The 13,356-nt window shown below is 29.4% G+C and overlaps 1 protein-coding gene across 1 annotated transcript; it reads right to left on the bottom strand.

Moving 5' to 3' along the window:
• Positions 1–4,277: 4,277 nt before the first annotated feature.
• LOC145184533 (ubiquitin-conjugating enzyme E2 G1-like) lies at positions 4,278–12,875 on the bottom strand. Its single transcript, XM_080060230.2, has 5 exons — positions 12,686–12,875; positions 5,414–5,516; positions 4,890–4,987; positions 4,520–4,698; positions 4,278–4,440 (listed from the first exon to the last, which is right to left on the bottom strand). The coding sequence occupies exons 1-5, from the start codon at positions 12,729–12,731 to the stop codon at positions 4,360–4,362; spliced, it is 507 nt and encodes a 168-aa protein (XP_079916356.1). The 5' UTR covers positions 12,732–12,875; the 3' UTR covers positions 4,278–4,359.
• Positions 12,876–13,356: the final 481 nt, after the last annotated feature.

Raw genomic sequence — 13,356 nt, 5'->3', positions numbered from 1 at the left:
GGTCGTTCAAAGCTGCAAGAAAAACATTCTCTTAAATTCCACCTCATGGGACATGGGGCTTTTTTTAACATCACCCGCGGGAATATTTTCATTGTGAATGAAGCAAACATTCTATAATGTCTCAAATATTAAGTTTAATTACACTTTCAGAATGCCAGAAGCTTTTAAACGTGTAGCAACTGGTGTGATGAACCTCCACCCCAATTGGATGATTAACCACAGTATTTGTACTCTCAGGTTTTTTATTGTAAAAATACCATAATCATTATCATCTGCTAGACCTGCAAGATATTTATAATTGCATTAAAATTCCCATAATATTACTTTAAAATATTATTTTCATATTATGTTTGTATCAAGAATAAGCAAGAAAAATAGAGAAATGTTGATGGGAACTGGGAAAATAATCTTTTCTTAAAGATATAAATTCATTTTGTATTGCCAGTATTTAACTAAATGCATTAATTTTTGAATAAGTTCTTTGAGAATAATATTGCAAAAGTGCCAGCTACTGTAAATCAGGACAATCAGCAAATAACAACAACTTTCACATAGGGACTTTGCAGAATAAACAAATAGCAGAACTATACTCTTAGAATATTTTCGTTGTCGTTAAAAAATATATATTTTTCGTCATTAGAGATTTTATTTGTCATCAGGGATTTTAGAAAATGGTTCAGTTAATCGACAAAATCCATGATCGATTATGGGCTGTTTTAGGTTACTGTCAATTATAACTCGCGTAAAGACATTTCCGTAGAAAACTCTTTTAACAAATCAAGAAGATCTTTGTTGATCTTAGTATAGTTGATCAGAAAAAGATATTTCAATATTTTCATTTGGGACAGATGAACCATTAATTTGGGACAGATGGATCATTAATTTGGGACAGATAGACCATTAATTTGGGACAGATAGACCATTAATTTGGGACAGATAAACCATTAATTGACAGAAAGATCATTAATGCAAATCATATCATCATTATCAGTTGATATAGCAAAAGGTTTTTTATTCAATCATCAACAACATCATCGACGCTGATTTTAAAATTGTTGCAAGTATAAATCAAAATATAAATGTATTGAGACAAAATTTTAAATTGTTTAAAAAATTGTTTATTTTCTCATCATCTCCTTAGCATCTGGAGCCCGTTGAATTCGTCAATATTGTCAACTCCAAAGTTACAGCTTTTATATTTTGTACAAACTTTTTTAACATTAATCTGTGTCATAAGTAACAACAGAACAAAGTTTTCAAAAAATGAAATTAGTAAAAAGTAATCTTTGTTCAACAATGAACGTCTTCCCTAGCCATCTATTGAGCGCCTTGCTGTTATAACGCATTAACTGGCATGGTCGCATAAACCAACATAGTCTCATTAAAATTTTAAATGATCATTAAATTACTTAGCCGTCTTTAACCAACCAACAACAACAAAAAAAAACCGGTAGAATCATTTTACGTGTGCTTTCTGTTGTTTTTTTTTTCCCAAACAAATGTAAAAAAATCTTAGATGTGTTTTACTTCGTTCCAAATTGCTTTGTCTTCGGTGAAAAGTTGTTTTTCTTGGAAGAACGCAGGTCATCACATTTCCTAATCAATCGACAAAATTTGACTTATTGATGGGACCAATGATTATTTAAAAGAAAGACTACTAGTCTCAAAGTTTTTACTTTAGAGGTCTGTTTGGTATACTGTGAGGAGGGAGAAAAGTTAAAAACAGCGAAAAGACATACATGCAGAGACTTATTCACCCTGTCATATAAATAAACGATAAAACGTAATGAAGAAAAAAAAATTAAAAACAGCGATTAAGAAAAGACGTACACACAGAGACCTATTTACCTGTCTAGTAAATTAATGATAAGTAGATATAGCAACGAAACAAATAATAATGGAGAACTATAAAAGCTCAAAAATAGAGTTACGAAAGACTTCTTGATTAACAAAAAGAGAGAGAGAAGGAAATAAATGAAAAAAAAGTAAGAAGGACTTCTGAATAAACAAAAAGAATGAGAAGGATTTCTTATCGAGTAAACAAAAAAGAAGGATTAAAAAGGTCCTCTTCTTATATAAGCGAAAAAGAGAAGAAGTCAGAGTTTTAAGAACGATTTTTAAAAAGAATTTTCAGAGAAAGAGAGTTTTTATTATTGAAGAATTTGAAATTGTTGATAAAACAGAAGAAGTAAAGAAATAAATAGAAGTCAGAAGAAAAATTGTTTGAAGAGAAGTAAAGAGAAGTTTCGCCGCTTTTAGTAAAGAAAAAAAAAAGAAGAAAGATATTTGTTTATAACTAGAAGAGCTAAAGAGGAGTTATTGATAAAAACAGTATTGAACACTTCAAGTAGCGTAAGAGAAGATTATTTGTGTTATGTAAAAGCTATTAAATATAAGAGTGCTAACCATTACACACGAATAGAACGTTTATAGAAATATATTGCATAATAAAATATACTGAGGACGGCAAACACAACCTTAGCCCTTTAACGATTAAACCTTGCCCATTGCTAACCAAACTATCCCCAAACCTTGCCCTTTCCTAACCAAGTACTCCCCACACCACTAACCTCGATCTCAACATCCATATACCTTTCCACTCTCTGCAACCTAAACCTCCCCTTACCCTTACCTTCATTAACAAAAAATTAAATTAAATAAATGAAACATTAAAAACACCACCCTCATAATACCAAAACCATTACCAAACCATCTTCAAGAAAATGTCTTTCTGCAATTATTTTACCAAGCTTGACAGAGAAGAGGATAAGATCTCTGGCTCTGGCAGGAAATCAAGATTTACTAAGCAGTAAATGCAAAAAAGTGATTAAGATGTCTCAATGTTGTACCATCTATTATTGAAACATTGTAATTTGTACCTCTTTAACGTTTATAAATCCACTGTTTACATTCAGATCCTACCATCCGCTATCTTTTTACCAGATGCAAAAAACTGATAATGAAAATAAAATCCAGCATAATAAGAGGATAATTTGGATTTACTTATAAAAACCAAAAAGGTTGATAGACTACCTCAAGGTGCACCATCAAGTCGCCAATAATGGCGTTGGAGTCAAAGTTCACTTCTTCACCCATTCTATAGAGGATATACACTTGTATAGCAAACAGTGAGGAAGGGAGGGAAGCTGCCATCAAGGAATTAGTTGACAACGACCCAACGCAACCCAGTTCTACGAGTCATTAGATGATGATTATTCTTTGCTAGACATCAGACTTCGATGAAGCTATGGATCCGGTGAACCTTTTAGTTTTGAAAGACAGGAAGCATGTTTCAGTGTAGCACTCTGGGACTTCACAGTCAAGGCAATCAAAGTTCAAGCCACCCTTGATGCTTGAATGTGAAAAATACCATTGTCTGGCGTTACCTGAAAGGATGCTTTGGAATGGTGCAAAAGCAAAATGAAAATGAGTTACCTTTGCTAGCTGGTGAGGCTACAAGTTATTTGGTTATACCTGTGACTTCTACTTCATTAGAAAGAATGTTTTCAGGAGGTAGGACAGTTACAGATTTTAAACATAAACATATGTAAGACCCAACATCAACATAATATAAAACCCGAAAACCACTAGCAAGTTACTTTTTGTTAGTCAGAATTAGACAAGGATTCCTTCTAACCTCAAAGATTAGGAGAAAATTTTTTGAAGGTGAGCCATATAAATTACCTCATGTAATACCACCACCGAAGACAGGGAAAAACTAACACTCAAACACAAAGTCAAACTAAAATTAAAAAGAGAGATACACCTAAAAAGGCTTCTCCAAGTCAAATACCAAGAATGGAATAAAGGGACTCAAAATAGACAACAAACTCAGAGCCTCTTTTATTAGAAACAGATGATGAAATATCTGATGATTAATTTTCTTTATCAATAACTTGTTTAAAACTGTAAAACTGTAAAATTTAGTAATTAGAGATACAAATAACAATTTTAAAAATCCTTGTTTAGTATTATCGGTAATCAGCAAGAAAAAACCGGTAGTGATAAAAGCGTTAGTGATAATAGCAGTAAATTTGCGTATTACGCATTTTTACGCAAATTTACCACGGTAATTACGCATTTTACCGTCGGTGTGATAACACCGATGCTTTGTCATGACGTGCGTTAATTATCTCAATTACAACCTTAATTCCGATAGAAACAAAAAACAGAACTTAAAAAAAGTTCATTAAAGCGTCAATCAGATCATTTTAGGGAACGTAAAAATCTTGTTAAAATATTTTAACTACTTTTCCCAGAACTGCAAATACTCAATATTTTATTTTTTTTTCTTCCATTTACAATATAATTTTGTACATACGGTATAAATTATCATACATTAAACAGTCGAAAGTACTATCATAGAAATTCTTGACTTTTTCTAACACATCTTCTCACGTTTTTTTTAAATGCAGTTTCATACTGGTCACGCCATTCTTTCTAAATATCAAATGGAAAAGAATTAGTCGATCAAGAAAGAAGACTCATTACGAAAAAAATCATAACATTAGAAACTTACTGCAGCGTCGACATTAGCTGGCGATTCATCGTTAGGTTCATTGATCATCGATATTACAGATAAAAGAATCGTTTCAACAGTATGGATCGGTAACCAGCGCTCCTCTGGTCGTTCATAACCGAATTTGTCTTCACCTGGTTCGTGTAAGATCGAAATGCAGACATCTCCATCTTTAGCAACTGAATTAAACAGTTTCATTTTTTTAAAACTCAAACATCATCAAAACGTTGAACAGGAAAAAATATGAAAGTTTAAAAGTTATATTGTTTTTGTCAGACATCGCGCGCCTTTTATTGTTAACAAAAGCAAAAGCAATAATAGTATTTCTTTAAGAAAAGGCGATATTGAAACAAAAATCAATGATCTATACCATTAGGATGCCAGAATTCGCTGATAAACTTCATCTTGGGAGGTTTTTGAGGGTACTCCTTTGGAAAGATGAGATGAGCTTTAAAGAATCCACCTTCGCTAAAAAGTAAAAAAATTTTTTTTTTTTTAGTAAACGAACTTCACATGAAAATAATTTTTTTTTTTTTTTTTCTTAAAACAGAAGAAGTGATGATGTGTTATTTGAAACGAACATTTTTTTGTGTCTAACAAAAACTGAATTGAATCGCTAAAACTGCAGAAAGGCAACAAGTCCACAAATCCTGATTGTAACTATTATGTCCATTCAAGAAAATCAACCACCTGAATAAGTGGAGTTCTTATGTAATACTGTGCATCATATTATAATTTTAAAACAATGTGGTTATTGACTGAAAATTAATAGGAAAAACTTTTATTTCATTATATTAAGTCTTCAATTAATGGCCTAAAGGTGTTTTGTTAAACTAAATAAATAAATTTATAACAGTCAATGCTACACAAGGAAATTGAGAAAATTATACTTACTAGAATGAATCTGGAGGCCCCATGACCATTACTTCCCATAACAAAAGATTATCATCATCAACAAGACCAGCAGAAAAGCCTTCAACAGGCCTCTTATTCAGTTCTAAAAAATTAAAGTTTGTTTTATAGACTTTTTCATATTTACTTTATAGAACAGTCTAACTAGTTTTAATTGAAGTACTTTTTTTTTCAAAAGCCTCATTTTTGCCAAAATTGAATTATGGTTACAGGTGGTTTCCTTATCATTAATCAATGAAAAGATAAATCCTCTAGGTTTTTTTATGTTAAATTATTTAGTATGAGTAGTGCAAGATGGTGACTCCTAACAAAACTATAGATTTACAGTCAGGCACTTTTTCTTGGACTTTAACAGCAGGAAAATGTAAAAAAAGAAGAAAATTTAAAGAGAAACTCAAATGTATTCGCTGCAGTGAATCTTTCCTTATTGGATAATGAAGGTAAGTTAGACAGGCCTAAATATAACCCTAAAGTTCTGCACTTTATCTATGGTCAGTTTGTTTATCAATGGTCAGTTTGTTTATTGATGGCCATTTAAATGTAAGGATGCTCACCACTTTAAGAAAAACTTTTTAACTTTTATTAAAAGGATACAAAATTAAATGATGTATCAAAACAATTTTAGGGAAATTTTACTAATTAGGCTATTTTTGATGAATAAAATTTCAAATATGAAATACAGTTGAAAAACAATGAGTTACTTTCATTTTGATTACTTAAACGATTATTTCCTCATCTTCAAATTCATTATTTTCTCATCACGCTCATCTTAGATCTAAATAACTTTTTAGAATTTTATAAAACACATTTCATGAAATATGTTAATAACATAAATTCATGGTATATTCAAATTTAGCACCCTACTATCTTTAGACTGGAACAAAGCATTTCTTGATGTGATGATGTTAGTTGGGTAGCATTATCACATTTAAATTCTATCATATCCACAAACCACTTCAAAGTATATAATCATTTATTACAATATTATAGAATGAGATAAAGCAATTACAATTTATATTTATGAGTCATTTATTCTGCATGAGTAATTTTAAAGTTATATTTAATTTTAATATCATTAACTGATTTTCAAAACTAAACTTATAGATACATCAATGCATTAAAAAATAACATTTGCACTTCATGACTTGTCTTAATGAAAATGCTGGAGAAAATCAAAGCTTAAAAGCCTTTTTTTCCTTTTTAATACAAAAAAACTTCTTTATATGCACTTAAACTTTTCTTTTAAATATTCAAATTGTCAGATGATATTTTAATTTTTAAGGTAACAAATATTTTATTGATATTCTTAAAAATTATAGATTTTTTTACTTTATTAAAATCATTTTTTCCGGAATAAAGAAAAACTACTTTGTACTTAGATTTAAAAAAAGTTGTGTAATTAAAGGGACTTGGTGACAGTATTGAATTTTCCAAACTTTGCACATTCTTCTGATTCTCCCCTTAAAGCCTGGTGCTAACTCATCAAAATTTTATTAACACATGGATTCCCTTATCCTCAAAACTTAACTTTAAACCTTACCACAAAAATTGACACACTATTTCCACAGTTAAGGCTTTTTTAAATTTGTGCATGAGGAAGGAAATGTTAATAGAGTAAGAACTTTAAAAAGGATAATGACAAAAAGCAAAAAATTAACAATTTTTATTCAAAAGGTCACTTTAATAACACTAATTACAAAGATTCAATGATAAAATTGATATACTTGACTATAGATCAAAAGATAACCGTTATGTGACATGTAATTAGCAAAAAAGGCTAAGAAAATACCAACAAAAATAGGGATTGCAATTACGGAGGTTTTTTTCAATCCCAGGATTACGGGATTGAAAAACATCAATCCTGGGATTAATCCTGAGATTGAAAAGCAGATACAACATCTATATAGTATTAAGTAGAATAAAAACATTACATTTAACTAAAAATGTATTTATTAAATGAATTTAATTTAACATGTTAGTTAAATGTTACATGTTAATTAATGTTAAAAAATTATGTTAGAAATTAGGAGATATGTTATGTTTTTTGTGCTTCGAAATTCAATTTCAGGAAGCATAACGCATCCAAAATTTCATCGCCCAAACGGTTACAAATTTTTGTATTGAACAGTCCAGCAGAAGAAAAAGCCAGCTCAGCCTTGACACTTGTTGATTTCACGGTCATTAGAAAAGAATAAACTCTTTCTAACTAATCGCCACGTGTACCCACATTTTCAAATAGTGTCATTTCTTTTTGAACTTTTGATTACAATATGTCATGTCTAATTGTTTGTATTGGTGATTGTCCTTCTTTAATAACATCAAGTTCCTCTTCAATCTTTAAAGTATTACTTTTCAAATCCAGCATGTCAAACTCAACTGATGCTCTTACTAGAGCATCAGTTGAGTTTGACATGCTGGATTTATATTGCTTTAACCGTTGCTTTAATGGGAACTAAAGTTGTAAAAATCTCTGATAATATTGTCACTTCATCATGTGACAGAGCTATAGAATTATCTTGCACTGAGTAAATATCAATTCATGATTTTTGTATACAGTTTTTTATTTTGTAAAATCATTTAAGCATTAACAGAAGGCTGCTACACCATGTCTTGCAGTCCATTATTAAAGACAGTTGTTTTCCAAATTCAGCCTTAACATATTCTTTTGTAAGATGTTGTTCTTAGTAGGTGATTGTCTAAATTTTAGTATTAGTTTGCGTACTTTTTTAATGACTGGCCCATAATGAACTTCATTTAGTTCAATTTTAGGTCTTCTCTTTTCATGATTGTAGTCCAACAAATCTTCCTCAGTGTCCTCATTCTCGGATGAATCACTGTCAGAAAATTCATTGTTAAAATCTGGCTAATTTGCATCAAATTCATACAGGCCTATGTGTATGAAGTCCTTTTGTTGAGCCACCACCAATTTTGAAATTCTCTTGCAGTTTGGTAATTTACACATCGCTGTTTGGCCTTTTTCATCCCGTAGAAAATATTTCCAAACAGCTGAGTTACTTTTAATTGTAAAACCCACATACAACATGGTGATTTAATTTTTAATTATAAGATTCTACCTTATATGAAACGTGCTTTTCTTTAATTTGAAAAAACTGACAATAGTAAATAAGCTATTAAAAATTATTAACAATAGTAACTAAGGTATTAAAAAATCTAACTAATTTAATGCGAATATTTTTAAAGGGTTTACATAAATAACTTTTTAGAAACAACGTAAACTTGTATTATATAACAAACTATTATAAAATAAATATAAACAGTATGTAATGATACAAAATCTGAGTATCGCAAGCAAGCATATTATGTTAATATTTTTCAGTGCTTCCAAATCTATTATTTAAATCAGATTGTATTCAATTTTTAAATAGTGTATATGTTAACCAACATGACATAATGCAAAGATTTTCACTTTTGTTTTTCTCTAAATCAATCCTTTTCGATATCGTATTTTATTGTACAACCGAAAATACAATACTTTTTACAAATTTATGCTAAATAAAAATTATTTTATTGATACGCAAAATTGTTGGTATTTTTATATATTTTTTGATTACGCTTTGTTTTGTTCGATCTTATAGGGAATCCTGGGATTGATGTTAGTCAATCCCGGGATTTTAGGATCATAAAAAAGGCCGGGATCCCGGGATTTCAATCGCTAAACAAAAATCATTTTGCATGTCAAGTGAGCTTAAGAAAGTTTAAAAAATCTTTCTAGTTATCAGTACCCAACTATAGGCTATAGGTACATCTGAATGTTAAATTGTGCTCATGACTTATTCCTTTTTTATTCTGTGTGCTCTTTAAAATGCCATGAATGCTATTATATGGACCAACAAGTGCATTCATTCTATAGTAATAGGTTACAACTTAAAAACATTCAACTAAAAACTTAATTTTTCAGCAACTAAAAAGCAAATTATTTAGCAAAAGCAAGCAACCATCTTTACAATATTTATAGCAAAAGCAAGCAACCATCTTTACAATATTTATTGATGTGTTTTAATGCTGATGTGAACAAAAATGCTCTAAATAAAATAGAGACATGGAAAAGCAAGCAGAAAAAAATGATTCTTTAACCTACCAACAATGGTATAAAATAGTGCTGTAGTATGGAAGAGTTTTAAAGCATTTTCCCCTTAGAAAATGTATAAATTAGCATACAAAACAACATAATTTGCTCGAAACTGACAGCTTGAAGTAGAAGAATATTTCAATAATAAATTAATGTAAGGTTATTCCCAGAGCTGGGGATCTGATAATTTAAAAAAAAAAAAATATCTGATAGGTCAATATTTTGAGTTTCTTTTACACATTTTGAAAAAAATCCTATTTTTTACTAGGTTTTTCAAAATTGAAACAATAGCTTTAGATTTACACTAAGTATAGTTCCTTACATACAAAAGTTTGACAAAAAAAGCTAAGAATTAGTTAAATTTATTTTTTGAGAATAAAAAAATCAGGCTAGTAAGCAAACAAAAATTCTTACTGACAATATTGAATATAAAGAAATGAGAAAATAAATAAACATGTAATATAACCAATAATGTGGTAGTACCGTAGGTAAGTACAATACAATTGGTACAGTAATGATAACAGTGAAAAAATTGCTCATTAGCCACATAAAATCCCTAAGATCACTCATCTGTCTCATCAGGCACCCTCTCTTGAGTTTGGTAGGGAACAAATCCGGAAGCCTCAAATGTTGTTGTCACAAACTTTAAATCTGTACTTGTTCACAAAAATTAACTTATCACATTTACCAAAAACTAGGAAGACAGAAATACAAAATTTGGACTGCCCAATAATTGAAATCAAATAATTGTTTTAAGTCTGATTTTTAGATTGATTTTAGTTTTTGGTTAGTCTGATAGCCATTGAATATCAGAAGCCTAATGTCCCCAGTCTGATAGCTGAAGTCTAACATATATATTAACTCAATAGTCTGATACTATCAGCATATCAAATATTGGAACTTCTATTAGAAGTGCCCAACTCTAGTTTTTCCAGGTAAAATATTGGATTGGAAGTTTCATTAAATTAAAGATCTTTATTGGCTGCCACACTATAAAACAGAATGAGCAGCCAACGTTTTTGACTGACCACAGTTGGTGGGAAAACTAAACCAACGAAAATTAAATTTTAATCTCACAAAATTTTAAAACCATTTAACAGAAACTACTTTGTAACTGATCATGTTCTTTTGAAAAACCATAGAAGTGATAAATTACAAAAAAAACAAACAAAATTTTAAAATGGGACTGATACCACTACTACTACTACTGGTTTCTACTGCTGGTAAAAAACTAATCCCAAGACAATTCTTACAAATTTCCTGATTGGCGAAGGGAAATGGATTCCTGATTTACAATGGGGAACTATCATGCATGGTATTGTAGTATTCAGTTAGCTCAGAATCAAAATACAACATTAATGAAATTACCAACTCATACAACTGACCTTCATAAGCCTTTAAATGTTTCTGTTTTTAAGGCTTTAAAAAGTTATGTGGGAGTTTCTGTTTTTGAGGCTTTGAAAAGTTATGTGGATATAGCAAAAAGCTAAGAAACATTTTTCAAAGCCACAATAAAGCAAAGTTTTAATTCGATTAAAAATTTGTATTTTGGTTTATAAAATTCATTCCTTCAGGATATCCAAGAGTTACTGAGACAGACTTTGGTCATGAAATTTTAATACTGGATATAGTCTCTGAATTTTCTCCCAAGGAGCTCTTTTAAAAGTGTTGTATCTTGAATTCAATATATAAAAATAAAAAACTTATACTTTTATAAGTATATACATCAAGTTAGATACACTGCAAGCCCTAAAAATAGTCTTTCTCTGATATGTTTCTTTTCAAAGAAATGTTTTCATGTATCTCTATGACAGTTTTATTTTTAACAATTTTATTGTAACAACTTTTCAGTAAACTTATATGAAGCTAGAATTCATATTGTTTACTATTATGAGAACGACACTAATGCAATAAGCACAAAAATAAATTTTTTATATTTTTTAAAGGTGGGGGGGAAATGGGAAAACCACCAATAAGACATCCCCCATTTTAGCCCATATTAATTTTCACTTGGTGATATTGTTAACCTAGATAAAATTATAAATAAAGTATGAATTTTAGATAACTATCTTTTGTGTTAGCATGTAATATAAAATATATAATGGTGCGTAATATAGTAGAATAGAATATATAATAGCACAATAGAATAGAAAAGTAGAATAGAAGTAGTGAAAAAAACAAAAATACTATATAAAAGAGATACCAAAACAATAAATAAGCTGGAGCAAAACATATCAAATAAACTATTTGTAAATATGTATTAAATGAGCAATCATACATACATACATACATACATACATACATACATACATACATACCATACATACATACATACATACATATGTAAGAATACATATGTATATGAGTTATTTTTGAGATTACAAGATATTCTTTAAATAATTTCATGCTTTATTAGTGGTTAATATATAAGAAATTCTAGAAAAACTGGTTTGGGTCCATTATCCACAGCAACTATGCTGTCTCAACACAAATAAACTGTCCTCAGATCTTTTGTTTTCAAAATTTTATTTCAAAATATTCCTATAAATTTGGAATTAAATCCCAAATTCATAGGAATATCTTTAATTAACTGGAATATTTTTCAACTCATTCTTACATTTAATTTAAAAAACAATAACCACAACACCTAATTGGGGTCCCTCAGTGAATTAATCAGTTGTTTGGTTTACTTATACATGAGGCTGGTCCTGTCATTTTACACATCATTTGACTATTACTTATAATTTTTGTACCTAATTTTCTTGCAATTTGGAAAACACAAGATTTTTTTAAAAAAATTCTCTTACAGGAAGACAAATTTAAATTTTTATGTAAAGAACAAAATTCAGTTCAGAACTAGTATTAAAATGAGAGCCAGTAAATAAATTCATAAACTATTGAAAACAAGATTTAATTAGAGCTTACAAGAAGAAAAAAAGGTGATATTGTAAAATTGTCTTTCATTTCAGGTGATTTTGTAAAACTATCCCTAGTTTATACCTAGATTCTAGTTTTTAGTCAAGGTGCATAACAAAAGGTATTTTAAAAAGTTTTAAATAATTAAAAATTATTATGAATTATCAAAAAATTTTCAGCAATTGTAAATGAATGTATAAAATTACATTAATTAAGAGTCAATCTGCGTCACAACCTAATAAACCTACCTTGGAGCTGCCGCTTGAGAAGTAAATTTGCTTGATCTATCGCCATTACTTTTTGTTTATATTAAATTAGATAAATAAATGCAATATTAAAGAAACAATTAAAGAGAGATTGAGTTCCCTCTTTTATTTTCTGACATCCTTTATATACAATAACGTAGGTACCCCGTGAATCCGTTTATTTTTACTTCGCTACCATTTTAATTTAGAAGCATGCGCATTGGCATAAAATTTGCTATGACATCATCACCATATTTTTTATCATTTCATAAAAAATGTGGAGAAAATATAAATCTTGTTGTTATCCTTACAACCAGGGTTAAATTCAGGAGGGAGGGGGAGAGGCATCCTTAGGACGAACTCAATATATCAGACCGGAGAAAAATTCAAATAAATAGTTTTTACGGACACTTAATATAATCCATTTATAAAAAAACTTTTATGAAACATAAGTACTTAAGTAATTGTTTAGAAAACTTATATTACTTAAGTAAAACTAAATAGTTTTTTGTCAAATTAAACAAATAGAGAATTAATATTTTAGAAACATTTGTACAAAAGTAATCCGAATTTCAATTTTGTATGCAGCCACCCTGAAAAATGAAATGTTTTTTTAGTTTAGATTTTGATGATATCTCGGCTTTGTTTTTTTTATTTACCGATTTCATTGAATT

Source organism: Hydra viridissima, unplaced genomic scaffold, assembly GCF_058129835.1.
Source record: "Hydra viridissima isolate aposymbiotic clone 2 unplaced genomic scaffold, HvirCarnegie_v1 scaffold_7, whole genome shotgun sequence".
NCBI classification, from domain to species: Eukaryota; Metazoa; Cnidaria; class Hydrozoa; order Anthoathecata; family Hydridae; genus Hydra; species Hydra viridissima.
This window is presented reverse-complemented; position numbering and strand designations above follow the sequence as displayed.

What these genes read in the sequence shown, in the direction of transcription:
- LOC145184533 (XM_080060230.2), bottom strand. Translation starts at nt 12,731, where the DNA reads ATGGCGATAGATCAAGCAAATTTACTTCTCAAGCGGCAGCTCCAAG. An exon ending in CGAATTCTGGCATCCTAATG is followed by an intron (nt 4,699 to 4,889) that starts GTATAGATCATT and finishes TGTTTAATTCAG; the next exon opens with TTGCTAAAGATGGAGATGTC. An exon ending in CAGCTAATGTCGACGCTGCA is followed by an intron (nt 4,441 to 4,519) that starts GTAAGTTTCTAA and finishes TTTGATATTTAG; the next exon opens with AAAGAATGGCGTGACCAGTA.